This window comes from Pelecanus crispus, chromosome 2 (assembly GCF_030463565.1).
Source record: "Pelecanus crispus isolate bPelCri1 chromosome 2, bPelCri1.pri, whole genome shotgun sequence".
Classification (NCBI taxonomy): domain Eukaryota; kingdom Metazoa; phylum Chordata; class Aves; order Pelecaniformes; family Pelecanidae; genus Pelecanus; species Pelecanus crispus.
This window is the reverse complement of record NC_134644.1, coordinates 29569025-29596714: the sequence shown is the minus strand read 5'-3', so window position 1 is coordinate 29596714 and position 27690 is coordinate 29569025. Positions and strand designations below refer to the sequence as shown.

Here is a 27690-nt window from a genome sequence, read left to right as displayed (position 1 = left end):
ACGTCACTCCTTTTGACAAGTATTATTCCTATCAATGGCTGTCAGGAAGAGGACTATATATTGCTAGTAACATCATCTCCTCAGACAACCTATGTATCTCTGCTCATTTTTTAATGTCTTGTTAAATGGGGAGCCAGGAGAGAAGATGCAAAAAGCCCAGAGTATCAGGGAAAAGTCCCACCCCATGAGAACATGCTGCAAGATTAATTTCTTAAAAAGAAAGGTGTAGCTCTTGAAGAGAAGCTCTTGAAGAGAGGCTGCACCCTTCCTGATAGGGGCATGAGGCTGACTGCAAGTCAGCTGACTGCAAGTACCAGTTATTAGGTACTGGACAGAGCTAGAGTTTCATGAACTCCAGGCTGAATGGAGTTTACTGGGACAAAAACTGAAATACTGTCATTCCAGCTGAGCTGGAGATCATTTTACTGTAGCTACTTTCTCATGATGCAAATCCACTTCACTTCTGGTGGGTTCTTTCCAGTTGCAATTGTAGTCTTCAGCAAAATACGTATGGTTAAAGAGCATTTCAAGTCACCATACCATTACTGTATCAACACTTACCCTCCTTTTTCCTTTGTGAAAGTGATGTCCTCTCTATCTCCACCCTTAAACTTGAATGGAATTTCTAAACAAGAATATGCTAACTTACTGACTTACACTTTGCCTCTTTCAGGAGACCAGTGTTAAAGAACAGAAAGCTAGCTAAGGTAACTCTGAACAGAAAAATTAGTAAGCAACAACAAGCTGGTTCGTCAGCACTCACTCTGGCCTTCACAGCCAACACTGTGCAGCAGGAAGGGAGGAAATTCAACAGGCATAAGACAACAACCACTCTTGAAACAACTGTTACGCTGGAAGTAAAACCTGTTTCAAAAGCCGAGGGGAGGGAAAGGGTGCAGTTTCCTGGACTCCAGATAGGGATTAAAAAATGTCTTGGGCATATCAAAACTTGAAAGGTTCCACTGTGCAAAACCTCTCACCTCTTTTAGTTGATCAGCACTTCCCCATGATGCTGAGCGCTGATGTGATCTCTTTTCTGCTCCTTCTTCAGCCCAACAGCTAGGTGTCTAGAGGAAAAAAAAAGAAAATATATTGTACTAAATTCTCCAGGTAAGAAAAAGCTTGGCACAAATCATTGCTTTACTCTTTCTGCAGTGTCAGAGTTCAGGCATTATACATGAAGAATAAATTTCAGAATCTGATATGCAGCAGTAATAGTCTCAATACATAAAAACACAATATAGAAAACTAAGGCGTTGTGAACTTGCATTTACAAAGGATGAGGACAATGCACATTACTGAAGAAGGAATCAGAGGCCTGACAATCACAAAAAACCCCTACCTGGCTACTCCCATCTGCGCTTTGGCATCCATTTCTAGTTTTCACTCAGTGGACAGTTTAGAAAACCACAAGATTAAAAAAAAATATACAATCAAACTCAAGAGACCAAAAGCCAGGATTCACTTCTCTCACCTGTCTTCCTAAATCACTGGGCCACATCATCAATCCCTTCTTGCTAACTCTGACTTGATAGAGTTTGATACAGCTTTTATTATTTTTGGCACCGACCTACATGAGCAGAAGAACAGTGAAGAGCAGGGCTTTTCCAGCCTTGTCTGCAAGCCTAGGAGTTTGGAGACTGTCCTTGGATGTAGGAGCTATAAAGTTAAACCCCAAAGATTGAGAAGGGTCTGGAAGCCAGATCTCCCAACTCCTGTGCTTATTCACCACAAGACTATTATGAAAATTGAGGGCGTCCACCAGCTCTTCTGAACAAGAGAGTCACCAGCTGCCAGAGGAGCAATGGGGACATCTAAAAGCCAGGGACAGTTTGGGGTATGAACCACATAAAACTCAGGGCTATAGGCACATATATAAATTGGGGGGGGGGGGGGGGGGGGGGGGAGGCGCAAAGGGTGTGGGTTTTTTTCAACAATTCCTACTAGTGTTAGCTGAACCTTTCACAACGAGGCCACAAGAAATAAAACTATACCACTGAAAACAGTAAGAATTTGGCAGTAAGGTTTTTCAGGGAGGGGACCGCTGCTAATACTTCTCCAAGGGAGACAGGACCCCAGCCCAGCAGGACAGGTAGGATCTGGGATCCACCTCCATGTGGGACTTCCTTCTCACGCGCAGAAACCCTGTTCCTCCACAGCTTTCCTTACTCTTGCTTCTTCTCTAGGGTCTAGAAACTTCTGTAGTACCCACACACGTAGCAGACACTGTTCTGCTCAGGAAGGAGGCCAGACATGGCCTTGGAGAACACCACAAAAACAATATCCACAGCTCCTCGCCCTTGCTGCCCCAGGAAGGGAGGCGGAAGCAGCCCTCTGGGGCCAGGCCATCAAGCCAAGCACGCCAGGCCAGGCCTGGTACCATTAAGCACTGAACTGCAGTTCCAGAGCACAGGCTATACCTTTATAATCACTGCACTGCCATAGTGTTGTATGGCCTTACAGCCTGGCACCTAACTCGTAAGTGCTAATACTTAATGCGCTAAGTCACTTTGTGTGCACAGGCCTACATACCCCACTTAGGTTTTCTGCCAGCCCTGCACTTTCCATGTTTTTGGTGGTGTTTTTTCCTCCGTTATTTTTACACCACCAGGAATACTTCCACCAAAGGCCCAGCAAGCTCTGTGGGCGTTAGAAAGCAAAATGGAACAGATCAGTAACAAAACTAAATTTTGTACTTTCTCAAATATGCTTTGACACTTTCTTCCACTCAAATACTGTCTCCCTTGGACAGGGATTATACAGTTGCTTTCAATCTCTGGTAAATTGAGTCAAGTCACAACCTTCCAAAATATACATACAAGTGTCAGTATACAGGGGGCAGACTATTTGTGTCCCTCAATTTTATCTGCAGTATTAGATTAAAAATACTATACGGTTTTCCTAGCACAGTACTGAAGTCAGGCAATGTTATATTAATGTGCTATTTATATTCAGATGGAAAAAAGAAAAAAGGTTAAAAAAATAACACAACATAAGCAGTTACTAGAATATTATAGCAAGCCAGTCTTCTTCAAACCCTAGAAATTGCTGCTTATAATACACTGTAACCCACATTATATGAAGGTAAGTTTTAGGTTTGTAACCCAAAATCCTTATATTCAAGCAAAAGCTTTTTTTAAAAAAAAAAAAGACAACAAAACCTGAAGAACCCTACACTTGTTACATTCAAGCAGGAATTCTGCTTTTGTAAATTTAGCTTATGTATGAGCACCTCATATCTCGCTTGAATGTGGTAATTTACATCACAAATAAGATGGGGGTGTACAGCACCCCTGACATGCCACACTTCATGAAAACTGTTTTCCCATCTTTACTTACAACTTCTGCAAAACAGGCTTATTCATGGAAGCCTTCATTTGAAGCTGCAAGTGTACCTCCCATGTGTTAAATATATTAAAAAAAAAAAGTAAAAAAGTAACTCAAAACTGTAATTGAAGAAAAATTTCTGAATCACAGTAAACAAAACCAAAGTTGCTGCACCTCAAGTCAGAAACACAGTAAGAGAGGTCATAGGCACTGTCTGTGAAACTGGTAATATTTCAGAGCTGAAACAAATTTACAGCATCACTTAAGTATGATCTGAACTTTATGAAACTGAAGGATTATTCCTGCAAGTCTATATTCAGAAACTAAGATTTAAAACATTTTAGGAGGAGAACCTTGAAAACATTAAGTAACGTATGCTGCAGCTTCAAGAGGAGGATCACTGATATTTTGAAATATGAAGGTTCATGGTCCCAGTTTCAGCTGACACAATGCTTAAAGCATGCACATGGGATAGGACATGCTGAGAACACCACATCTGGTTGCTCTCTTCAGTCTTAATGTAAATCACAATTACCATTGTTCTAACTCACCCAACCTTGTAGAGATTAGCATTTCTTCCAACGCGTTTGGTAATTCTGCCTTGCTTTTCCACCCATGTCAGGGATATACACCTACATTCTTTCCACTTCATTTAGATCAGAATGACTGCATGGAATACCAACCTACCTAAACCTAAAATAAGACTGAATTACTTGAAATATCTCACGTTTTATTGCTAGCCCTTCGCTCTAATTACTATATCTAGCCTGCATTCCAGATTAACTACATTGGGGGATAGGTGCAAAGATTAAGAACACAAGTCTAGGTTTTACAGGGGAAGCAATAATGTTTTTGAAGAACTTCCACATTCAAAAGAAATGTAACAACAACACTAGAAGATGAAGTCTGATGAGTCTTCACATGTTTCTAAAGCATTCAAAGGCCCTCTAGAAATTTTACAGAAAGAAGCAGCCTGAAGAGTTAGAGGTTAATTTGACTACAGGTGATGACTCCACTTAAACATCAGACAGGTTAAGAAAAGTTAGAATGATAAATTCATAGTTATGTAACACATAACTCTTCCTCCTTGTCCCTCCCTCCCAAAGTATGTCATTAAAATATCCCAAGAAAGCAATGATAAGTAAAATAAACCAATAAAAACGGTTCATGTAATTGAGCCTCCTGCTTTATGATGTTAATTTTTAAGCAACAAAATTTCTACCCAAAGGAAAACAAAACATTACTCAGGTGACTAAAGAGAGGTAACTACATTAAAGCTTTGACCCACACACGAAGAACAAAAACATAATTTAGCCAGGCATTCCATTTTAATAACCCCGCATTACTCTTTAGATTAGAGAGAAGTAAAAATTCTGAAAGGCATTTTGCAAACTTTCTTCACTGCCGTTTGTGCAATACATAATTACCATATACAATGGAAAAGGCATATCCAGGCATATTGGAATCCAGTTTAAGAAGTCAATTGGCGGGGGGTGCAGGAAATCACTGAATCATATTCCACTCAGTCATTTATTCTTTTCTTTGCATTATTTAGATCAAGAAAGATTGCAGAGGCAAACTTTAACTGTCAATATCTTTGTTATGTCATCAACACTATATGTTTATCCCTAATCTCTCCTCTTTTTAATTTTATAAAAATCTTTTAAACTATTTAGCTACTGCCAAATTATATTAATTACATTAATAAACTATGATGATTATCCAAATGTTTCGGAAGATTCTGAGGTTAGGCATAACCATTTCAACATTGAATTACTCCTTACACTAGTAAGGGGGAAATACTTATATGTACAGCATGAAGGAGAAGTATACAAAATTGCTCCATCAGTGCTTCCCACACAGACGGAAAAAATGGGGAAGGAAGCTATACTGAGTTTTAAACAGCCTTGACGAAAAGTTCAAATTTTACTGAAAAGGAGAGGGAAGTAGGACAGTGAAGGAACTTAGGAAGGGGATCACAAAGTAGATCAACACCTATAATAACTTCCTATAATAGTAAGTTTCCCTGCATTTCTGAAATACTTAAAACACTACTAAATAAAATGGCATACCTCTGATTATCCAAAACTTGCTGCTCCTTAAAGATCAGCTAGTTGTATGCATATGCACACATACACACACGAGCATAAACGCATGGAAAATTCTCAGAAATCTGGAATTGTGTAAATACCACAATGCAGTGTCATAGTATATTTTTCCAAAAGCAAACATAACAACCTCACTTCTCTTCAGTGTTTTCAGTCAGAACACTTGAGGTGGGTAAGAGAGACACAGAAATATGAACTACAGTTACTATTCTCCAAGATGCAACAGAAACTAAACCAAACAAACAAAATTCTGTTTCCTCTATTTATATGATAAGATATTATTGAATTTTTTTTTTTAAATCCTGGTTTAATTTTAGAGAAAGAAGAAACATTTTATTTATGAGCACTACACAGGTTCAAGGAACTTAAGTGGGAATCAAGGACATAGGTTCAGCTGATCACAGTGAAGACCAGAATCTGACTCTTCTTTTTAAATACAAGAATTCTAAGAAACTTGGAACAGTCATAATCACCACCTTCACGAAACTGCACAAAATTTGGATTTTAAATTAATGTTTAATTAGGGACAAAAAGTACCCTTGAAAGAGAAATAATTATTCCACCTACAATATAAGTTATTCTGACAGTATTGTTCATGAGTTTAGAAGTAAAACAAGAGATAATTTATTCTCCAATGAAACATACTCATACAAAAAGATTGGTTTATTGATTTTCATTATCTTGGTTTTATTTATTTTGTTTGTTACCATCTTCCACTCTGCTAAACTACCAAGTGTTATTTATTTTTAGCTATTGTAAACTACATGAACTCCCATGAGCTAAACTGTTACTTAGCCAACAAACATGAAGCAGTGGAAGTACTTGTGCTGGTACTCAGACAAAGAGCAAGGTTTTAATTTAATTTAACTTAATTTGCCATGCATGCATCCTATCACTGACTTGGAACTCGTCCTTAGTTCTTGAAATTAGATATACTTCAAACTACACAGAGCTCAAACAACAAAAAACCCCACACAACCAACACATAAGTCAGTATTTTAGGATCATCTACAAGCCTCCCTAGTGAACATTTTATTTAAAAAAAAAAAAAAAAAAAAAAGAAGTGCTGCGCCAGTCACTATGCTTGTTACATGTTACATGTTCATATAGTCCTGAGTAGTAAAGACACATTTTTCAACTCAACTTAAACACCACTAAATGCTTGATTTTTGCATAATTTGAATAAAAGGACAGCTAATATAATTCCTTATTATAAGATACCCACACAAATCCAAACCATGAAACTTCCCTGCCCTTATCCCTTTGAAATAATACTTCACCTTGCAATGACAACAGTACTGCCTTTCCTCTCTGTTACATTTGATTATGCTGAAAAGGTAAAATTTCTTTTTTTTTCTTCTCCCTGAGCTTTGTTTCTGAATGAGGCAAAGGGTGGCAGCCAACAGGTCAAATAACCTAAACACTTACTTGAGCTCACTAGGAAAGCAATTTTACTGCCAAATGCTTGGAGCTCAAATATTTATAGAACAAGTTTTGTTTCTCTTTTCTGTAACTAGTGAAAAGGTTTGTTTGTGAATGTTTAAATATTCTCAATTTTCTATTCACAAGGGTATTTGCAAAGTTTGATACAGATATGTTTTATGAGAGAGGGGTTAAGAAATACAGTAACAACAAAGCATGCTACTGAAAATCTCCTGAATGGAAATTACGGTTACAAAACAGAAAGACTTTCAAGGCACAGTATTGTGAAAGGAAGGCACCTTGGGAGTAAATCCAGGATTAAGAGCTTTTTAGGTAGATCTTTCATGACAGTAAAGATGACTGCTTGTTGTTCTTCTTTTGCTAAAACTGGCTGGCTGGTTTCAAAATGAATGAGTAGGACATGAAGACAGCATTTTCTTAAAGGGTCCCACCACAGTTTCTAAAAGTTTCCTTGAACAATTTTAATAATTAGATTCCCCAATTCATTAAATAGAATTTCTGGATCATACAAACAGATTTCTTTTCCAAGCATTCTACGTTTATCCTTCCCCCATCAGAGGACTTTCTGCATTGCATTACACTAGATTTTAAAAAGAGATGTGGAAAATTATTTACACATTCTAACTTGTCCTGAGGAAGACTAAAACCCAGAATCAATTTAAAGAGCTGCCGCATTTGCTCTAAGCAATGGTGGCAGAATGGCTGACAAGTATGTTGCAAGTCAGTGGAAACTAACCAAAACCTACACACCTACAAGTAAAATTATGACAGAAAAATCCTTGTTATTTTAAAGGATTTTGATAAATGATAAAAAATATCGTATGCATTGTGACAACATAAGCTTCCATTAAAAACAATTCTTAATGGCACAAGAGAGTTCTAAGCGAAAGGCAGCATGACAGAAGTATCATTTTTCTTTGCAGGACACCCATGATAACAATGGGCCAGAATTATGGCACAAGAGATAGAAAACTGATTTAACAACCATCCCTGCATGGCCTGTAGATTGAAAGTATAACCAAAGATAGATAGTTTTTTCTAGTTTCCAATTTAGTTTAGAACACAAACTCCATACCCTAATAACACTACTGAAAAACCAAGAATGCAACTCCTTTGCTAATAATTTGGGTTTTTTAGAATTACACATTTCTCTACCTGTTTGATGGTGATCATTTTTGTGGGCAACAAGCTCCAGCATGAGGAGGAATCAGGCAAGAAACAACGTTCAGCTTTCTAGCCAAAGAGCACTGGAACACGATGAATGCCACAGCAGCCTACCTGCCAGAGGTTCCTGCTAAGGATAGAGCCCTGAGGAGGATCCAAGGGTATCGGGCCATAAATAATCTCAGTAGCCTTCCCTTTCTAGCTGGAGGTAAGGCTCTCATTCTGATGTCTGGCTTCAAGATGCAACTCTTCTACAGAACATTTTCGTTTCTCTTTCTTGCTACTAAGCAGCAGAAGGAACATCTCAAGACCACATTACATGCTCACTCCCAGCTTCCTCTTCTTGTTTTCCCCTCTAGTGACAAACTGATCAATTCTTCTTAACAGTAACCTCTCTCCTTCTCCTCCCCCGCATGCACACAAACATACTTTGAGACCCACGGATTTATTACCACAATTTATCTTTCGTTTGTCAGCCACTACTATTATGGAGTCTTTTTCTTTAAATAACACTCAGCACAATTTTGCATATAGCAGCTTCAAAATAAGATACAAGGCTGAGATTGAAATCTGCTTATTTAGCCTCAACAGATCTGCCCACATACAGAAAATTATTTTTAACAACTGTTTTCTAAAAGCATAAAAATATTATCTGTCGCATACCATGTTACTGAATTGACACTGATTAAAAAACACTACTGTACCCTATTTTTAGGGCTTTGTATTTATAATAAAATTAAGGGAGCCCACATTTGTTCAGAATTAAGTTGAGCTAAGATTCCAGATCAGAAAGACATCCATTATATGAAACATCTCTGTTGTCTTGTTTTACAGCTTTTTACCTGAGTAGATTTATCTTTCATACATGAAGGGTAGTGTACGTGGGGATCACGTGGCCACTGTCCTGTGAGGTAAGGTCCTGTTATTGTGTCCAAAGAAGAAGTTCGCCTTATGGTACCAGAAGTTCTGATTTGCTGGGATTTTGGCCTGTCCACTGTAGAAAACCAGAACAAAATCAACAAAAAAGTCAGGCTAAATTTGATATTAAATGTTAAAAGCTAGCTACGACACACAATGGCAAAAACATATCAGAAGCCTTTGTCTAAATGCCAAGCTGAAAAGAATACCGTCACATCAAAGCAAATAACATCAGACAAAGGAGAAAAATAAAAGGCAAAACTGAACAGTTACAAAAAACAACAGCGCTTGAAGTGTTCATATCTGCAAAGAACCAGGCTACTTATGCGATATATTTTCATTAACAAAAAACATCAAGCAAATTTAAATACAGTGATGATGCAACTCAGGAAAGCCAGGCATGTAGAAATAGAAAATATAACACAGTATCAGTATTGGGTTTCTTTTTTTAATTAAGCCAGTTTGCTTAGCTTTCTAAATACTAAAACACAAATGATGACAAAAATGATGATTCTTAAGAAGATGTAGATCCGATTTCTTGCTCTCATGTACATCATTCCACATTATTTACAAGATCCCAATACAGGCCTTAGCAAGCTGAAACCATGTGACTGTGTATTTCCCTCCGACACAGCTCAGGTCAAGGCAGCTACCATGTTTGTCTTCACTCATCACAGCGCCTGCAATCTTTGACTCCTCCCTGTGCTTCTCTCCCCATACACCTAGATCATGGAACACTTTTTCCTGCACTTCATTTGGAAAGCAGAGAGTAGGGTGATTCATGAGATTGTTCTTTCCCACATCAGTTTTACAGCACACTCTCTGGATCATCTCACTTTGTCCTTTAGGCAAAATTACTTCATGTACTCGTTTTCTAGATTTTACACAAGCCAACCTAAGCCCCACATTACAGCTACTGTCTGTCTTGCTCACCCCTACTAAAAGAAGTTTGCAAGTGAGATTACTTTCAAGTTAGTCACGTGCTAGGCACTGATCTTACCCACCAGAACCCTACTACTCACTGCTCAGAACCTGAAAGCAGACCTGCTAGCACACTTCTGAGACCAAACACAGGCACTGACCTCCACATGCATTTTCTCTTTGCATATCACCTAGAATTGCTGGATCTCAAAAGGCAGACTCCATCATCAGTGTTTTATATAGCATTCAGCACAATGATTAAGGTACAGCTTGCACTAATACAGCATGCTTATAGTATGATATATGAACACGGTAATGTTAAGACAGACCATTTTAGAGAAATGTAGAGCTGCTGAAACACTTCATTAACAACTAATTTTAGGTGAACAGTTCTAAATAATGCTGTGAATTGGAAGCATGATATTATATCATACTGCCTTTGTATAATACAATTGTTTTGATTGCAGTGTTATCTATAAACCAAATCCCTACAGTTTCAAACAAGTCTATCCTCATAGGGTTCCACTTGTGACAAATTTGCATTTTAAGAAAGATTTTTGAACTATTAGAAGTAAGAAAGCCTGAAATCCAAAATAAAGGGGACAAATTTTAAACATGAAACCAGTATTTACATTTGTGCTGAAACACAAAAGTACCTAAAGGGCACATACCTACAAAGCATTCTTCCAACCTCCACTCACATGCTATGGCACTACACTACTTTCCCAGGTAGCCTGGGTTTTAAAAATTTCTCCAAAAGGTCTGTTCTTTAGAAATACATTACATGAAAAAAATCTATCCAGAATTTGTTAAATACGTAAGTAAAGTATGTTCTAAAAAAAACCTTTTAAAACAAGTTAAAGACCGTGCAGAGACAAACTGGCAAGACAATGTCTGAAGATAGGAAAATAAGGACTAATCAAAGTTTACCTTTGCAAACTTTACATTTAAAAAGTCTTGCTAAAAGGAAAAAAAAAAAAAACACCCCACAAGAAAACACAAGTCCAAAACACACAAATAAAATATATACAACCAGAGAATGATCTAAGGTCTGTCTCTTGTTCTACGCCCAGAGGAAAGGCAAGAGCAATCCCGGCATTAATAACTCGCCTAACTGCACTACAACAGCAACGGGCACAACCACCACCAGGAGTTACTACATTTATATTTTTCCTGGTAATCTTGGAAGTGGACTGCAGGACACTGTCAAACCCTGAAGCTAGGAGAAGGAAAGTTCAAGACACAGTCTCCCAAGTCCCTACTACTCTTCACTATTTTTTTTGAATCACTGGAAACAAACCAAGGACACCAATTCGCAACTGCATAAACCAATCCTAGTTAGCACTAATGTAATGCCAACCCTATTCCATTGCTGTCTGCATTCCTTCCATCTACTTTGAGACGGCTTGTGCAGATGTATGAACCACCTAGTAAGGTGATAAACTGAGTTGAACATAAAAAACCCCTAAAACCTACCTCAAAAAAGTCAGACCACATGGTTTTCCCCATTACAGGCAGGTTGGCCACGCTGGTTTTGGCTGGGGTAGAGTTGATTTTCTTCAAAGTAGCTAGTATGGGGCTATGTTTTGGATTTGTGCTGAAAACAGTGTTGATAACGCAGGGATGTTTTAGTTACTGCTGAGCAGTGCTTATGCAGAGTCAAGGCCTTTTCTGCCTCTCACCTCACCCCACCAGCGAGTAGGCTGGGGGTGCACAAGAAGTTGGGAGGGGACACAGCTGGGACAGCTGACCCCAACTGACCAAAGGGATATCCCACACCATATGATGTCATGCTCAGCGTATAAAGCTGGGGGAAGAAGAAGGAAATGGGGTACATTTGGAGTGATGGCGTTTGCCTTCCCCAGTAAGCGTTAGGTGTGATGGAGCCCTGCTTTCCTGGACATGGCTGAACACCTGCCTGCCGATGGGAAGGAGTGAATGAATTCCTTGTTTTGCTTTGCTTGCATGCGCAGCTTTTGCTTTCCCTATTAAACTGTCTTTATCTCAACCCATGAGTTTTCTCACTTTTACTCTTCCGATTCTCTCCCCCATCCCACTATGGGGGGAGTGAGCAAGCAGCTGTGTGGTGCTTAGTTGCTGGCTGGGGTTAAACCATGACAGTCCTTTTTGGGGCCCAACATGGTGTTTAAAGGGTTCGAGATAATAACAGGTTTGATTGGAACATGCTAGATTGAATTTATAGCTGTTATAGCTGTTCAGCTATTAATTGGCAGGCTTCTGTGCTTGCCATGGAGCTTGCTTGCTTTACTGCAGATTAGTCTCGTGCTCATTAGTGGCTGCTTTTTGCTTTCGCCGCTTGCTGTACTGCTTATCATCTTACTCTGCTGTGCCTGGGAACATTTTGATAACAGTAATGGCCATGTGCCTGGACTGGCAGATGGCCAGGGCATCGCTGCTGTTTCTGTGCTCCTGTACCAGACAGGCTGGAACTCCAGTGTGAACTCGAGTCGAAGGGACTGTGACCTGTGGATGAGCCCATGCAGGAACAGGACATCCCAAAGCATTCTGTGGCTGTGGATAAGCCCACGCCAGAGCAGGTGCACCTCAAAGTGACTGTGGCTGTGGATAAGCCTATGCCAGAGCAGATATAGCTCTGAAGAGAATGTGGCTCGCAGATAAGACTCCACCTGGAGCAGGTACACCCCTAAGGGACTGCAGTCTGTGGATAAGTCCAAGACAGAGCAGGGGCAAGGGGAGGAGTTCATTGTAATGTTAAACCTGATGGGTCTGGTCCAAAGGGACCAGGGGTGGAGATTATAATGGATATACCTTTAAATTGTTGTAACGCATGATTTGAGTTGCATGTTACAGGAATTACTATAGCAGGAACCACCTGAATGAATGGAGGACAAGCCTTACAGGAAGCAGAGCAAGTGCAGCAGCAACCCAAACTGAGCTGGCTTTGGTGCCCAGTAACTCCACGCAACACACCACCTCTCCTGTCCTGAGTGACCACCGTACAGATGGAGCCCAAAGTCATGAACTAAATGAACTCAATGGACATTTTGTGGACACTTCTAGACATTTTAGAAGGCTGGTCCATAGACTAAGGGAATGATACTTGCGTATTAAATCAAAGGATGGGAAGAGGGGTGGTGGTTAATGACGATGTATTGGACAGTGTGGGACTTGAGCATGACTCAAATGGTATGGAATAAGGGGTGGAGAATGTGCTGGTTTTGGCTGGGGTAGCGTTAATTTTCTTCATAGCAGCTAGTATGGGGCTATGTTTTGGATTTGTGCTGGAAACAGTGCTGATAACACAGGGATGTTTTAGTTACTGCTGAGCAGTGCTTACATAGACATCAAGGCCTTTTCTGCTTCTCACCCCATCCCACCAGCGAGCAGGCTGGGGGTGCACAAGAAGCTGGGAGGGGACACAGCGGGGACAGCTGACCCCAACTGACCAAAGGGATATCCCACACCATATGATGTCATGCTCAGCGTATAAAGCTGGGGGAAGAAGAATGGAGGGGGAGATGTTTCAAGTGATGGCGTTTGCCTTCCCCAGTAAGCGTTAGGTGTGATGGAGCCCTGCTTTCCTGGAGATGGCTGAACACCTGCCTGCCGATGGGAAGGAGTGAATGAATTCCTTGTTTTGCTTTGCTTGCGTGTGCAGCTTTTGCTTTCCCTATTAAACTGTCTTTATCTCATCCCACGAGTTTTCTCACTTTTACTCTTCCGATTCTCTCCCCCATCCCACTATGGGGGGAGTGAGTGAGCAGCTGTGCAGCGCTTAGTTGCCGGCTGGGGTTAAACCACAACATTGGCATAATATAAGCAGCAGAAACAACCACAGGCAAGCCAGGAGGAACAACAGGGATGCAGCAGCGCTGAGGTCTGTTCAGTAAGTTTTGGCTCTCACTCTTTTATGATATATATCCTTGGACCATAAAAAAAAAAATAAAGAGGAAGGAATGTGCAAGCAGGAAATTTGAAGGAACTTCTACAAATTAGCATTTGACAAACTGTCTTGTACATTAATGAACTTAAAGATGACTGGATGCCACAGAGAGCAGAGTTGAACTGGACCACAACAGCTTAAATTGTTTTCTAAATATTAAAACTCTCAGGATTTATTTCTTAATTTTGCTCTTCTCACCTCATTATAAGTCTGGCTTCTTGCTATTCTAGGAGCTACTACAGAATTTTCACTTCAGGAACTGCAGCAAGTGCCATCCGATATCTGAAGCACTTCAACAGCTCCTGCACTTAGCCAACAGACTTCAGCATTCAAGAAGGCTTCAACAATATTCAGAAATTTATAAAATTACAGAATGATTCTACCCAAGTTTCAGACTATACCATAACCAACAGTATTTGAGTGTATGAGTGGATTTTACTGCAGTGGTTAAGTCAGAACAATTCTGTTCTCTTTCTCAGTGATGTGCAACATACCTCACAAGGAGCTCAGCTCTACCTCCAGAGCAAGTCACCTTTGGAATATAGTACTTAAGTATAACACTACCTGGAAAAGTTAGCTAGAAATTACAAAAGATGTATGCTCATAGGAAAGTAAAATACCTCTGTGTTATTTAAAATATGCCACAAGTTTTAATGGTATGTATTTAGGGGCTATTGCTACACATTTCTAGTTATAAATGATTTTACATAAAATGACACAAGGGTCCGCCTGAATACTACAGCTAGTGAAATCTGTCATGATCCTACCTCCCAGCAGGAATCAACTAAAATAAACTGCATGAAATAATGAAATTATGGTTCTGCATGCTGCATTGAGAACCAAAAGAATTCTAGTTATACCACCTAGACTGACTGAAAAAAGGTTTCCATTTCTCTGCCAGCAAAATGCAATTTAGTAAGAGACTAACACAACAGCTCTTTTGAAAAGGACATAGGGCTCAAATAAAACCATCTGCTACAGCTCTAAAATGAAGAGATTGCCTTCCCATCCAACACAGAGGCATCTAACCTGCACATAATCTCAAAACCATGTTCACAGTCCATTTTAGCTTAAATAATGCTTTCTGCCACACGTGCAATGAGGAAAATCACCTGCAGCAGAAGAGCAAGACTGACAGCTAGCATTGGTACCATTATAAAAACTGCTTCAGCTAAACAGAGCTCATCTGTCAGCATCTTTTCTTCCCATCTCTCTTTCAGCAGCTAGCAGATGCAGTTCAAATTTGGCCAGAACTTCTCCACTCACATCCTTGCATGGATATACCCAGCTTAAAAAGACTAAAATTATCCTAAGAACTTCTCAGATGACAGATTCCTCTGAAGTTGAGTGAAAAACATGAAATAAAAATAAAATTAATTCTTCCTTAAAATTAGTATTAATACTGTCATCTCGTTATTGATGTCAGCTAACAGTGACACTCTCCTGCCAAAAGGCTAGACAACATACTTGCAGTAGTATCTTGATTTTTTTCTTGAAAGTTCATCTATAACTTAAATGATTTAGCCAGGACAGCCAAGTCATGACACCATGAAATATCAGTACTATATTCCACAATGAAGTTTCATGATACGTTGTTTCTCTTCAGTTGCTAACACTCTGCAGAACTTTCTGGTTCACCTTCAGAGCTACTAGTGAAGTGAGTCCCAAGCTTAGGTCCCATCCATTACTAAAGAATTTCAGATTTTACCAAGGAAATGAGTACTAACTTCAAAGTATTTCTCCAAAAATATTAAAGACTCTTGGGCGGGCTCACTTTGATGGATATCCTAGTCTGCTTAAGACACTTTTCAAGAGCCCCATAGTGAAGAATTCAAGTAGTCTGGCTTGAGGGAGATGCAGAGACTAGGCATCACATTAGGAAGGAGTATCAGATATTTCTGGGACATTCCTACTAGAGACAACAAATTCACAACAATCTACAAAACCAATGATTCAGAAGTGCGGTGCAAATGCTGCTTAAATAACAAAATACATGGGAACACAGCATGGGAAATCATCAACTAGGAATGGAAAGCTGAGTATTAAGTAATGGTGACCTACAGCAACTGCTAAGAACGATGGCCCAACACTTACTACATGGTTACCACAGCAGTGGTTGCCAATGACTGCCCTACACATGTCTAGTCAAAAGTCCCCTCTTCTGTTACACCTTCTACAAGCATGAAAAGGGATACCTCTGCTCTTGCTTGCTTTGGACAGTGATTCTTTGAGTACTACAAAAGTAGACTTTCAGATACAAGAGGAAGAACATTCTCTAAAGAGTCTGGTCAAGGGGTTTTTTAACTTTTTGTTTGTTTTTTAAGCAAGTATATAGTGATACTGTACTGATTCCTGAATGTATATTTGATTGGTCTTTCCTGCTCTGATTACGTAGGTAGATTGACAAACTGGTGCATGTTTATTGTAGAATTTGCCTCTATGACATTGCGAGGAAAAAGACTGAATAATGGGGATTTAGAGGCCACTCAAAAAAAAATTTCAATCTTCCTTCTCAAGAAGGCTTTTCTCTTGTAACTGGAGCCAGAATCTCTCAAGAAAAGGATTAACAAGGGATTTGGGGTCCCTACAACTTTTACTCCACAGGATAGATCTATTGGCTCAAAAGACATTTCCCAGTTGCCAGTGACTGACGGACTTGTTTCTGACCCAATCTGCAAACTGGCTGAATGACTGCATTAACAGTTTAGAGTGGTGCAGAACAACAAAGAGCATACTGTTTGCCACATACTGTTCATAAAAAAGTAACAAAAAATAGGATTTTAAATAGCAACTTAAAAAACACAACACCCTAATATGTATTTGAACAGAAAAAATATAAAGTTATTGCAGTCTTCTTTCTATAATTTCAAACTAAACAGCTTAACCTCTTTAATAGCTTAAGTCAAAGCAAAATACTAGCTTTTTCAAACATTTCAAAAGCAGCACAGTGTTTTGCTACCAAAAGGGTATTTCTAAGAGGACATAACAAGAAATGGTCATTTTAAGTTACCTTCTGATATAGCTCTAAAAATGCTGTATGTTCAGCTCCGTAAAATGTCTGTCTTCATTATGCACAACACGTTGCTTTTGACTGAGTTGTACCAACTTCAGAAATTATTTCCAAGTTTCTATTTTTAGAAACTGAGACAGAAGATGACTAAAAATTGAAGGGGGGTGACATTCTGAAATAACTACTCCGAACAGACTGATACAATACACTCCAATTTCTTCTCATTACCCATAACATTGAACCAACTAAAAAAAAAAGGCATAGAACAGCCCCATAATCTAACCAAGGCTCCAACAACCAAACCGAACAAGCAGAAAGCAGTCCACTTCATGAGATCTGAGATCTTTTAAGAGATCCAGGTCCATGAATGATGTGCTTTCTACATCTAAGATTCTTCAGGGGAGGAAGAAAGAAAAAAAAAAAGAAGGAAAAAAAGAGGGGAACCAGTCTTCCACATAGGCCATTTTACAGTTTGGTAGTCAGGGCAAATTCAGTTTTGTACCTGACGAGGCTTACAAGAATTTGAACTGAACTGCATGAAACAGCAAGTCTATCAATACAAGATGTAGCCTATACTGGAAAAACAAAACCAAACAAAACCAGTTTGCTTTTTCAAAGGAAAACTGTAGACGAAGATCCACAGTAGGGGTTTTGGGAATCAACCATATTAAGTTATCTTTTATAGCCATGACTAAGCCACCTAGTAAGGGAAGAGGTCTTCTGATTAGTCACTAAATCCAACAGGTAGATCCAGGCATTCCCTTCCATCAAGGAGGTTTTATGCATGACTTCAAAGATGCACAGCTCTACTCACCTAACCGCACAGGAAGGCACAGTGCTTCAAGCTAGGCTCTAGATACCCAGAGGAAGAGGGACAGATGGATGAATCTGTAGGCATACAAATGTCACTGGACCTACAGTTGATTCTCAAAATCTTGGTTGCCTATACATATATGTTGAAACGTGGTCACTGCTTCGTCTCCCTATTCCATCCAACCACAGGTCAAGCAAAATGTGACTACGTGTATCTTTCAGAAGTCAGATTTTGTTCACAGCAAAACTCCCCTGTTTAAAATCAACATTATCCTTACAGATCAAGCATAGAAAGAACGTGCTAATCTCAATAAGTAAACAAACTGTAAGGAAGAAAGTTGCAGCCCTCTAAAGATAAGTTATTCTTCTAACAAAGATTACTGCTGGCATGTATAAGAGCTGTATCCAAAAGACTAAGCACTTAATATCACAAAAGCCTGCTTTGTTCAATAGATGTAACCTGCACATGCACACTCTAAGAGGACACCAGCTAGGTAAAACATTAATTCCAAACCTTCCGGATTTTTATGTGTTTCACATTTTTAGAATGTATTTTTCTTTGCCAGGTTATCACTTCAAACTCAAACACTATGCAAATACCTAAACTTAGTATCACTTAACAAAGTATCTCAAAAATGTTCCTACTTCAAAAAGTTAAAACAAATTTGATTGGAGCTCAGCAGCTAAGTACCTGGGGAAAAGAGCATATTGAAACATACAATCAACCATTAACTGTTGTGCACTTCTGCAGGTACAGAAAACTTTATTCATTTTAGTTCATTAATTTAGATCTCTTGAATGATAAATTTATCCAATATTGAGAAATGAGCCAGGAACCAAAGAGACCTCTGTTTTTTTTTTTTCTTCTAGTGTATTAATAATTAAAATCTTGAAGGAAATTATAAACACATGCAATTAATTCAGTAACTAAAGATAATACTACCTTTGTTAAATAAACTTGATGACTCTAAAGGGATTTTTTTTTTTGTTATAATGATAATACTTAGAATTTAACAAAATATTGTAGAAAAGTGATGGGTTTGTACACCTTTAATCTAATTCTACTTTCCATCAAAAAGCAGCTGGACATAATTGTGAATAAAAAAACTTAAAAATCAGAAGGCATGATTCACCATTTTCATAATCAAAATACAGAAAGAAGTGTAATCAATGCATGGCAGGCTACACAATGCCATCGAAATGATCACCAATGATTAGAGATAGAAAGCATTCTCCTAGCTAGAGTTAATTATAGTAAACAAGAATAATTTTTCTTCTGAAAAAAATACTGAGAAACAGAAACATAAAACCAGATTAAAACTGATTGCTTAAATCAGACTGCCCAACTTTGCTGATTAAATAAATTATCTTTTCATTATCAGTTAAGTCATAGAAACAAAGGACCAGAAATAACTTCCTAAATCAGGAGCCCAGTTCTCAACTATCACTGACAAAACACATGTAATCACTTAGAAACAGATTACAAACTCAGTCTTACAGCACCTGGCTATTTTGCTCCCACAATTCCTACTGGAAAAATGTTCCAGGAAGACTTCCCCCCACCCCCCCTGGTGGTTTCAGCCCTTCTTATAGTTTTTCACATAAACATTTACATTGTCAAACCAATCCACCCATTTGTGTCCTAGCACTAACTTACAGTTCTTCCTTTCCACCTCTCCATCCCCTTCCCCGCTCACTTGGATTCAGAGAAAGCAATTGTATTTTCATTCAGGGTAGATATTTTTTATCATTGCATGGTTGAACTCCTAACCTAGTAGTCCTCTCAGTCTACTCCAGTGTGATTTTACCTTTCTTAAATTGTGGAGCACCAAAACCATGCGCAGTATCCCAGACTATGTCTGGCAGGCCCCTATGCAGCAGGTTGCTCATTTCTGCAAGACCTGACCTGTGCCCAGTACTTTTTCAGTCACTTCATATTGGCAGCTTAGAGATACCACCATCACCCAATTCCACCCTCCAGTATTTTCAAATTACATGTTCCCCGTTAGAGGAAAAGGTATTCTGCTCAGGTACAACTTCACATTCTCCAATTTTTACTTTTAAACCTCACTTTCAAAAATTATTATTTCAATTATTTCAATTCCCAAGGTCCTTCAACTCTTGTTGCATAATCTTCCTGCGTACTAATTAAACCTCTCAAAATTCATCAACAGTTTCATCACCCTAATTTTGAAATTTGCCTAAGCAGATAAGATCTACTTCCCGTCTAGAAAATCAGTTCTCTTATCAAAACCACCAGGTTAGCATGACACAATTTGAAAAGCTCATTTTGCACTTTAATATTTCTCACTGCTTTCCACCATCCCCCAGAATTTCTTCTGAAGTTTTACCTATAGCTGAAGTTAGACCAGCAGATCTCTACAGTTTAGAACTGGACTCAAAATTCTTCACATTTTAAAAACACGAGCATCATCTCTGCTATAATGAGGTATCTATTCTCAAATGGTGTCACCTCCTATTCAGAAGATTGCCTTAGAAAGTTGAAGGCAAGCGTGAACTTCTGAGTGAGCTTTTCTAGAATCCTGCAATGGAGATCACCGAATTGACTTTATTAAAATCTGCAATCTGTATTTATCATAGTTTTGGTAATTCCTAATTACAAATTACACTCTCCCTTAATTTTTTTTTTCCTATCTTCCTGGGTTAAGAATCACTGTCCTTATTTAAAGTTGGTTAGTTATACTTTGTCCTGGTGAGCACAAAGCATTGAATAAATATCTGTGCTATTTCCTCCAAGACTTTTGCTACTATTCCTTGGAGTTGATTTTGAAACCATACATTCCAGCAAATCAATCTCAGATCATCCTTAATCTCTTTTTTCTTGGTACCAAACAGCTGCAACTACTTTTTCCTTATTTTTCTATTTGCATGTTTCTATTGTCTGTCTTAAAGCATGCAAAGTCCAAGTCTGTTCGGGTTTTAACAATTCTCAGCTAAGATTCAATTTTTGATTGATAATGTGACATTCTTTTCTCGGTTCTTCCTGCTGTTTCTTGCAGGCTCTCTGCTTATTCCTAGCGGCCTTTTTGAGATAAGTGTTGATGCAATCAGATCACATTCTTGAGTTTTTCTGACATTTGAAAGATTCCAATAGCGTTAACATTTTTCATTAAAACAGATTCTCTCCGTATTCGAGTCACAGCAACCCTGTTTAGTCAAATTTTCAAACTATTTCCTTCTGAAATCTGAAACATTACCCCAGATCTATGAATTTTAGAACATACTCTATGTAGGATTTTTTGTTTTGCTGTATATGCATGTAAATTTGCATGATTAAGAAAGGCCTAGCTGCAGAAAACATCTAATATTTATTGTATATACACTGCCAGCACATGCATTTCTTCGGCTTCTCCCAGATTTTGAGTTGTCAGACTTGGTAATTCCTATCTTCAGTGCAGCCAAACTGAGTTTCTACTATCATTCTTGCAACCAAAAGATCTCCCTGCATCCTCCAACTTTGTATTATAGGTTACACACACCACTAAAAATCATGAGACTCCAATAATCTTAATAGGCTAGTTCCTTCTTTGGAAGAAATTCAGGTAGATGCATACAACAGTTTCACACAATATTTTAAACAATATATGGACTACACGCTTCAATACACAACTTGGTTTGAAAGCATGAGTCTCTCTCTTTCTACAGTAATGCCCGAAGGTTATTTGGATCTTCAGCGTGGACAACTTCCTAACCTGAGTATGTGTCTCCAGTCATTTCCTTGTATGGATGTTTCTCAAATACACGGTACTTTTGAACATGCAGTTAATTCCATTTTTGCCCATGAGAATTTTTTCTCTACCAGATTAGGACTTTTTCTTGTTCCCCTGAAAAGAACATCAAGTATTGCAAATGTATTTTATGGTTTCTTTGTCGGGGAAGAAAGATGCAAAGATGATTATTCAGGGCAAGGCATCAGGTACAAAAATGAGCCACTGAAGGTAAAGTACCAGAGAAATCAGAGTATGAGAGAAAGGATGCGTAACGGTATTCCACTATCAATTGCCACAATTAAGTAAACACAGCTATCAGTTAAGAATGAAAATTTGAAGACCTTAACTGAAATTTACTTCTGTGAAGACAGCTTCTCCTTTAACCTGGCAGCTTCCCAACTACTGTATAAACCTAAGTCTTATTCTGCATTCTTCAGCAGTTAGCTGATATTTTTAGAGTCACACTGTTCAAAGTCTGTTCTGGGACACTCAGCGTAAATCTGGGTTTAATTTTTAGTGAGCAAGTCAACTCTCCATTACTTTGAATAACAGAAAGTTCAGGTATCATCTATTACAGAAGATTTTGAATTATGTATGACATACTGGATATGGAGGTATAACACCTAACTGCACAGAGGCAACACTGCAAAGCCACCTGGGTTTTGCAATGTACTTTCCAGCGCTCCAGACCCCAGTAAGGCTGATTAGCTGACATGCGGCGCTGAATTTAAGCTGACTCCATGTGTGGTAACGGCGCTCACCAAAGCCTTCCAGAGCACAGACTGCACCACACTGATACCCACTACCATCATTAGCATCTTTTAGTCCTACTGGCCTAATGAGCTCTGCCGTGACATGCAGAAGGATCGGTAGTGAGACCATGTTAAAGACCTACAGAGACCCACAAGGCTCGTAGAGCTCCTCACTGGTTCCTCCACACTGTGTGTCAGTGGCCTGAGTCCTGGGAACATGGTGCAAGATTTTCAAGGTTTATCCAGCAACATTTCTGATCCAGCATAGGTACAGTGCTTCATCTAATGAAAGCACCTGTACTGTTACCCTTGGAAGCCATATGCTCACAAGCCTAAGCATCTGTATCTGCTCCCAAATAGCCAATGGCTGACCGCATGTCATGCTTTGAAGAAGTGGGCTTTGTATTTATGGGCTAATTTCTGCAGACTAGGATTAATAGAATTAGCTAGTGATCGAGTATTGAATAACTAGAATTTGTTTTCTGGTAAGAACACCTTATTTCCAAATCACAGTTTGGTTTCCAAATGCTGACAGATGTCAACAAATTATTAGAGTTTTGAATTTTTTTTTTTTTTAGTACTGCAGCCTAAGCACCTATATTAAAATGTTTAGTTTTTTCTAACCATGAAGCCTTTTTAGAAAAATGTAAATATACAGATAATCCAACTAGCCAACCTTCACAAAGTATTTCTATCAGAACTCCAGAATAGGCACTGTACACCAAAACACCAGAGATTAAAAGGCACACAACATAACAATACCCATTTTGCCATACATTTAACCGGTTCACAACTGAGCGTTTAGTGTTGCAGAAAACATTTCCAAAAGACAGATTTATACTTACTAAAACAATAAAATAAAATTCATATGGCTACAGAAATGAGTTTCAAGTTTGTAGTATGAATGCCAGTGATCTTGCAATGACCAGTCAAGCCAGCTAGATACGAGTATTAATTCCTGAAATTCAGAAGTGTGTCTACAACTAATCTCCTTGCTCAATTCCTGGTGGTGAGAGTATAGGAAAGGAGGATGAAGCTAACCTAGTTCAAAAAGGTGAATTGCACTGCTCAAGGAATGGGACACTTAGTCTAAACTGGAATAATAATTTATCTCAAGGCAGAGTGAGAAGAAAATATTCTACAGTGGATTTCAGACTACTCAAAAACCATGACAGAACTGCTATTGTACTGCTCTTAGTCACTGCTCTTATGAGCAAAATAAGAGACACGTTCTTCCTAAAGAGGAAACAAAATGTGTAGTTTGGGTAAAACTAGTTTCAGGTTGTGCAAAACAAGTGGCATATAGGAACCAGTGTTGTTAATCAGTCATTTGTATTTGATTCAGAGAATAATATCCATTGCAAACAGCTACTCCTCAATTTAACACCAGCAGCAGTGAAATTTAAATCCTTATAAACGCCAACATCTGCATCATCATTTAGTGTTAGGGAACATGCAACACTAAATAAGAAGGTCTAACCAATACAGTATCTTGCATTAAGGTTTCAAAACCCAAGCTCGTAACATTTTATGACCTACTGGGAAGTATATATTGTCTCCAAAGCAGCAATATCTAATATGGAAAGCTAATTAAGAGATCTACTACTACGAAAAATGAAAACTTTCCATCAAAACCATCCTCCATTGACCCAACACCAATTGGTTAGGTTAATCCCTATTCACAAATTGTTTGTGCAGAAAACAGTTATTGCTTGAGTGTAGACACCCACACCTTCTGGCGTTCCCCCGCCCCACAACAGAGAACACTAAGTGTGATAGTCAACAGTTTGGTAGGATACAGCAGCAGCAGCTAATAAGAAGTGGTGCAGATACCAAAGGAGCAGGAAAGGTGCAGAAGAGAAATGAACAGGACCGGGGCAGAGGCAGTATTACAAGACAAGAGAGAGCAGGCTGAGGGCACTCCCCAGCATGGCCCCACTTGGCCTAGCTGGGTTTCCTCCCCCAAGATAAGCTTCCAGCAGCTACATGCCCTCTTCTGTCTCACTAGCAGCAGAAGACGTAGTCTGAGCAGAGTCATCACCAGACAGTCCAAGGGGACCATGTAAGGGAACAGCTCTGGTCCTAAGTCCATATTCGCACAGCTAGCAGAGCAGGAAGGGTTCCCAAGAGACCATGTATTTCAGTTTCAACCATGGGTGAGCGTTTCCATGAGTGAGATCCTAGCTTCGGAAAAATAAAAGTCAGAGAGACTGACTCGCCATTCAAAAGGATTGATATTACATGCTGTATCATGATAACTGTGTGGTATCCATACTGCAGAAGTCCCAAATTGTGACCCCTTTCAGTACCCATCAGCTATTTTCAAGCTTTAGGATTTAATTTCTGATTCACAAATAGTCATAATACAAATTAGTGGTGGTGAACTTCAGAGCCAAATCAGGAGGGGAAAACTTAGAGCATAAGCGAAGAACAATCTAATTTTGGGGAAGAAGTAAATACACACTCAAAAGGTAAGAATTAGATTAAGTACAAACACTCATTTCCTTCACTCTAATCTCCGATATCTTCATTTTGCCATTGCATACACCTTAAAAACGGTGACACAAAGGAGAAAGGGATAATCTCAGGCTGACAAGTTGCTCTGGATGCATCCCTTCATTAGAAGGGATGCAATTATTTTACTTGCCTGAAAATGCCTTAAGCCAGTGTTTAGGCACTACAAGTTTACATGGGAGGCAGTGCTGAAAGAAAGAACTCAATGCATTTAAATATTAACGTTAAACCAAGATGATGATCATTAATGCAGTTAACTATCTCAAGTCTTGAGCAAAATTTTCCAGTTACTTATCTTTACTACAAGGTCCTTTTTTTCATCAATAAATGATACTTTTCAAAAAAATGCTAGTTGATGTTTAAACCGTACTATATTAACAACTTTTCTGGAACATATGCATGGAGAACTAACCATTGTGTCAAGTGTTGGCAACACTTTTCTCTACTGAAGATACTGCCAACCAACTTAAACAGGAACTTTCATTTTTCACTGTGTGAAAAAAACCTATTACCTTCTTCAGATGAAGATAATTACTCAACTGATGACATCCCATTAAAAAAGTATTTCAAATATTCACTTAAACTGAAACCTTGAGGAGCATATACTTTATTTCCAGTAGGTTTCGCATTGTTACAACTATTGCTTTCAAGTCCAGGTTGAACTGAAATTTCAGAATTACTGCATCAGTTACCTTTTTTTTTTTCCATGATGATATCTAGAGTGGTAGCATAAACCCCATTTTAAAAATAACTAGCTTTCCACTGTAAATTATAGCAATATAGCAAAGTTCAACAATTCATCATGTGTCAGTCTATACTTGGCAAACACTGACTTTTTTGTAAGATTCTAAGATACAGTCCCTTGATCTACCCTCCCTGCATTTTAAGACACATTTGAAGAACCTCTGTTCACCCCACCACCATGGGAAAGAAAAGGACAAAAACCAGGAACTATAAATTTCAGAAAACAAATTTCAGTATTAGCCACTGTTTTACTATGCATGGATGTTGGCAAGTAACTTCAGTTTGGCCATATGTAACATGCAAATACTTGCTTACATCCAAAGAATAAGAATTAAAAGTCAGGTATTTAAAATAGATATACATGTATACTTCATAAGGTTTTTTTTGTTTGTTTTGGTTTTGGTTTTTTTTTTTCCCATGGGGCAAAGGGGTGCTTTCCTAATAGCTAATGCCTTGCTACAATATCATTCAAGTTCAATGGAGAAAATACCGTCCTATTTTTCTTCCCTGCAGTTGTTTTAACACCTGAAAGAAGCTCAGTTAATTTTCCTCATGAAACATATTTATTAAGGACATCTAATATACTATTCTTATTTAAAGTGATGTTAAAACACGTAACTAAAAAGCCTTTGAGTTCAAGGCAACTGGTTCAAATTTAGCCAGTGTCTTTTATTTCACCATATTATATTCCAATGAAAGCTATTTTGGGAAGAGAGAGGGACAAAGCTGGAGCAAAACTGTTTTGGCCATACAATTATGGAAATACTGCTATTATTCAGGCATCAGGAAATAGGAAGCGTCACAAGAATTACTTCCTTACCTACATTTGTTAGAAATAAAGGAAAGATCTTCTTGATCTCTGGTATAAATGCTTATGATGCCAAAATATTGCATGGCTTGAATCCAGGATATTAAAATAGTTCTGCCTTTTGAAGTCTGAATTTTGTTTTTTTTAAATACTGATATCCCTTACAAGTCTAGAGATCAGCAATATTGTCTGTCTTACTCCACTCCTCACTCCATTAGCCTTTCATCTACTAGCATAACAACAGATATACATACTTATTACTCAGAACTGGGTTATGCAGTTGTTTTGCATCTTTTTTAATTCCTTTCTCTTACTAATGTTGGCAACGCTTCAGGAGTTATTTGGGGAAATAAAAGATATTGGGAACTCTTAACAGCCAAATTGATCACGATATTTTTCAGATACCCTTAAAACTAACCTTTGCCTCCAAAATTTGATATGGAAAAAAGTTCATACTATGAACTATGTAAGTGGAAATTAAAAAATATGAAGCATAATATTACAGTGCCACCAGAGTTAACACTAAACAAATCAAAGCATTTGATGAAAGCAACACTGAGCTTGAATCATACAGAAGTCATTTACACCCTTCTTGTACACAAAATATCGCATACCATGTGAAAAAACAAACTAAACCGGAAACCCACTCTCATATTTATACAAGCTACTTTACATAATAACAGAAACCACCGATTTTGTCCAGGTAAGGCAAGAAAGAAAACAACGTGCTTTTTTCCTGTAAAACATAAGTGATCACAAGCAAGTAATATGTTTTGTTTGACCTGTCCAAGGGGTTTTGGTGGGGTTTTTTTGATTATTGGAATGTCCTTTGTCATAAACCATGCAGCTTCGCATTCTGTTGATGTTACATTTATGCAGTCAGAGATGTATCAGATATATTCCCTCTAAGAAAACCATGTGTTGTTCCATTCAACCAGACACTTTTTACATTGCCAACTCTCCAAAACACGAATACAGGCTATAAAAACCTATCTACTAGGAAGGAATAAACATGTTTAAGAAAAGAGGAAAGGAGTAGACTCACACATTGCAGGTTTATCCTACAACATCAGAAGTTTCTTCCCCCTCTTTTTTTCCTTTTTTAGCACCTTGAAATTAGTACATAGCATTCATGAGTTCTCATCCATTCAGTATCAATACGAACCAAATATAAATACTGGCATCGATGTTTCCTAAGACTACAAATTTTCTTAAAGAAAATATGATCAAATTCTTAAAGTTTCCGTTCTACACACACAGGGGTTTGCTGCAGAACAAAAACATTTACGGCACCCTAGAAAGAAGGGAGAGAAAAGATGATGATGGCAGAAGAAACAGAGAGCATGCTGCTTTCATTCATGTAGTAGTGATGTCAATGCCTGCAATGGTAGTTGCTCTGACCTGTAGAGGCTCAAAGCTGGACTGTTTTCATAGAAATCTCTTTTAGAAAAGCAACCTCTGGCAAACCGCTAAAATATCCACAAGAAAATAGCTTTGTAGGATAGCCAATTC

General features: G+C 38.5%; 1 protein-coding gene across 4 annotated transcripts in view; it reads right to left on the bottom strand.

Annotated features, from left to right (window-relative positions):
- GLCCI1 (glucocorticoid induced 1) overlaps positions 1–27690 on the bottom strand; it is a 59468-nt gene that overhangs the window by 28238 nt on the left and 3540 nt on the right. For all 4 annotated transcript variants that reach the window (XM_075728252.1, XM_075728253.1, XM_075728254.1 and 1 more), the window contains exons 2-3: positions 8885–9036; positions 981–1067 (exon numbers count right to left, since the gene is read on the bottom strand). In XM_075728252.1, the coding sequence (XP_075584367.1) occupies positions 981–1067; positions 8885–9036 (239 nt within the window). The remainder of the gene's footprint in view (positions 1–980; positions 1068–8884; positions 9037–27690) is intronic.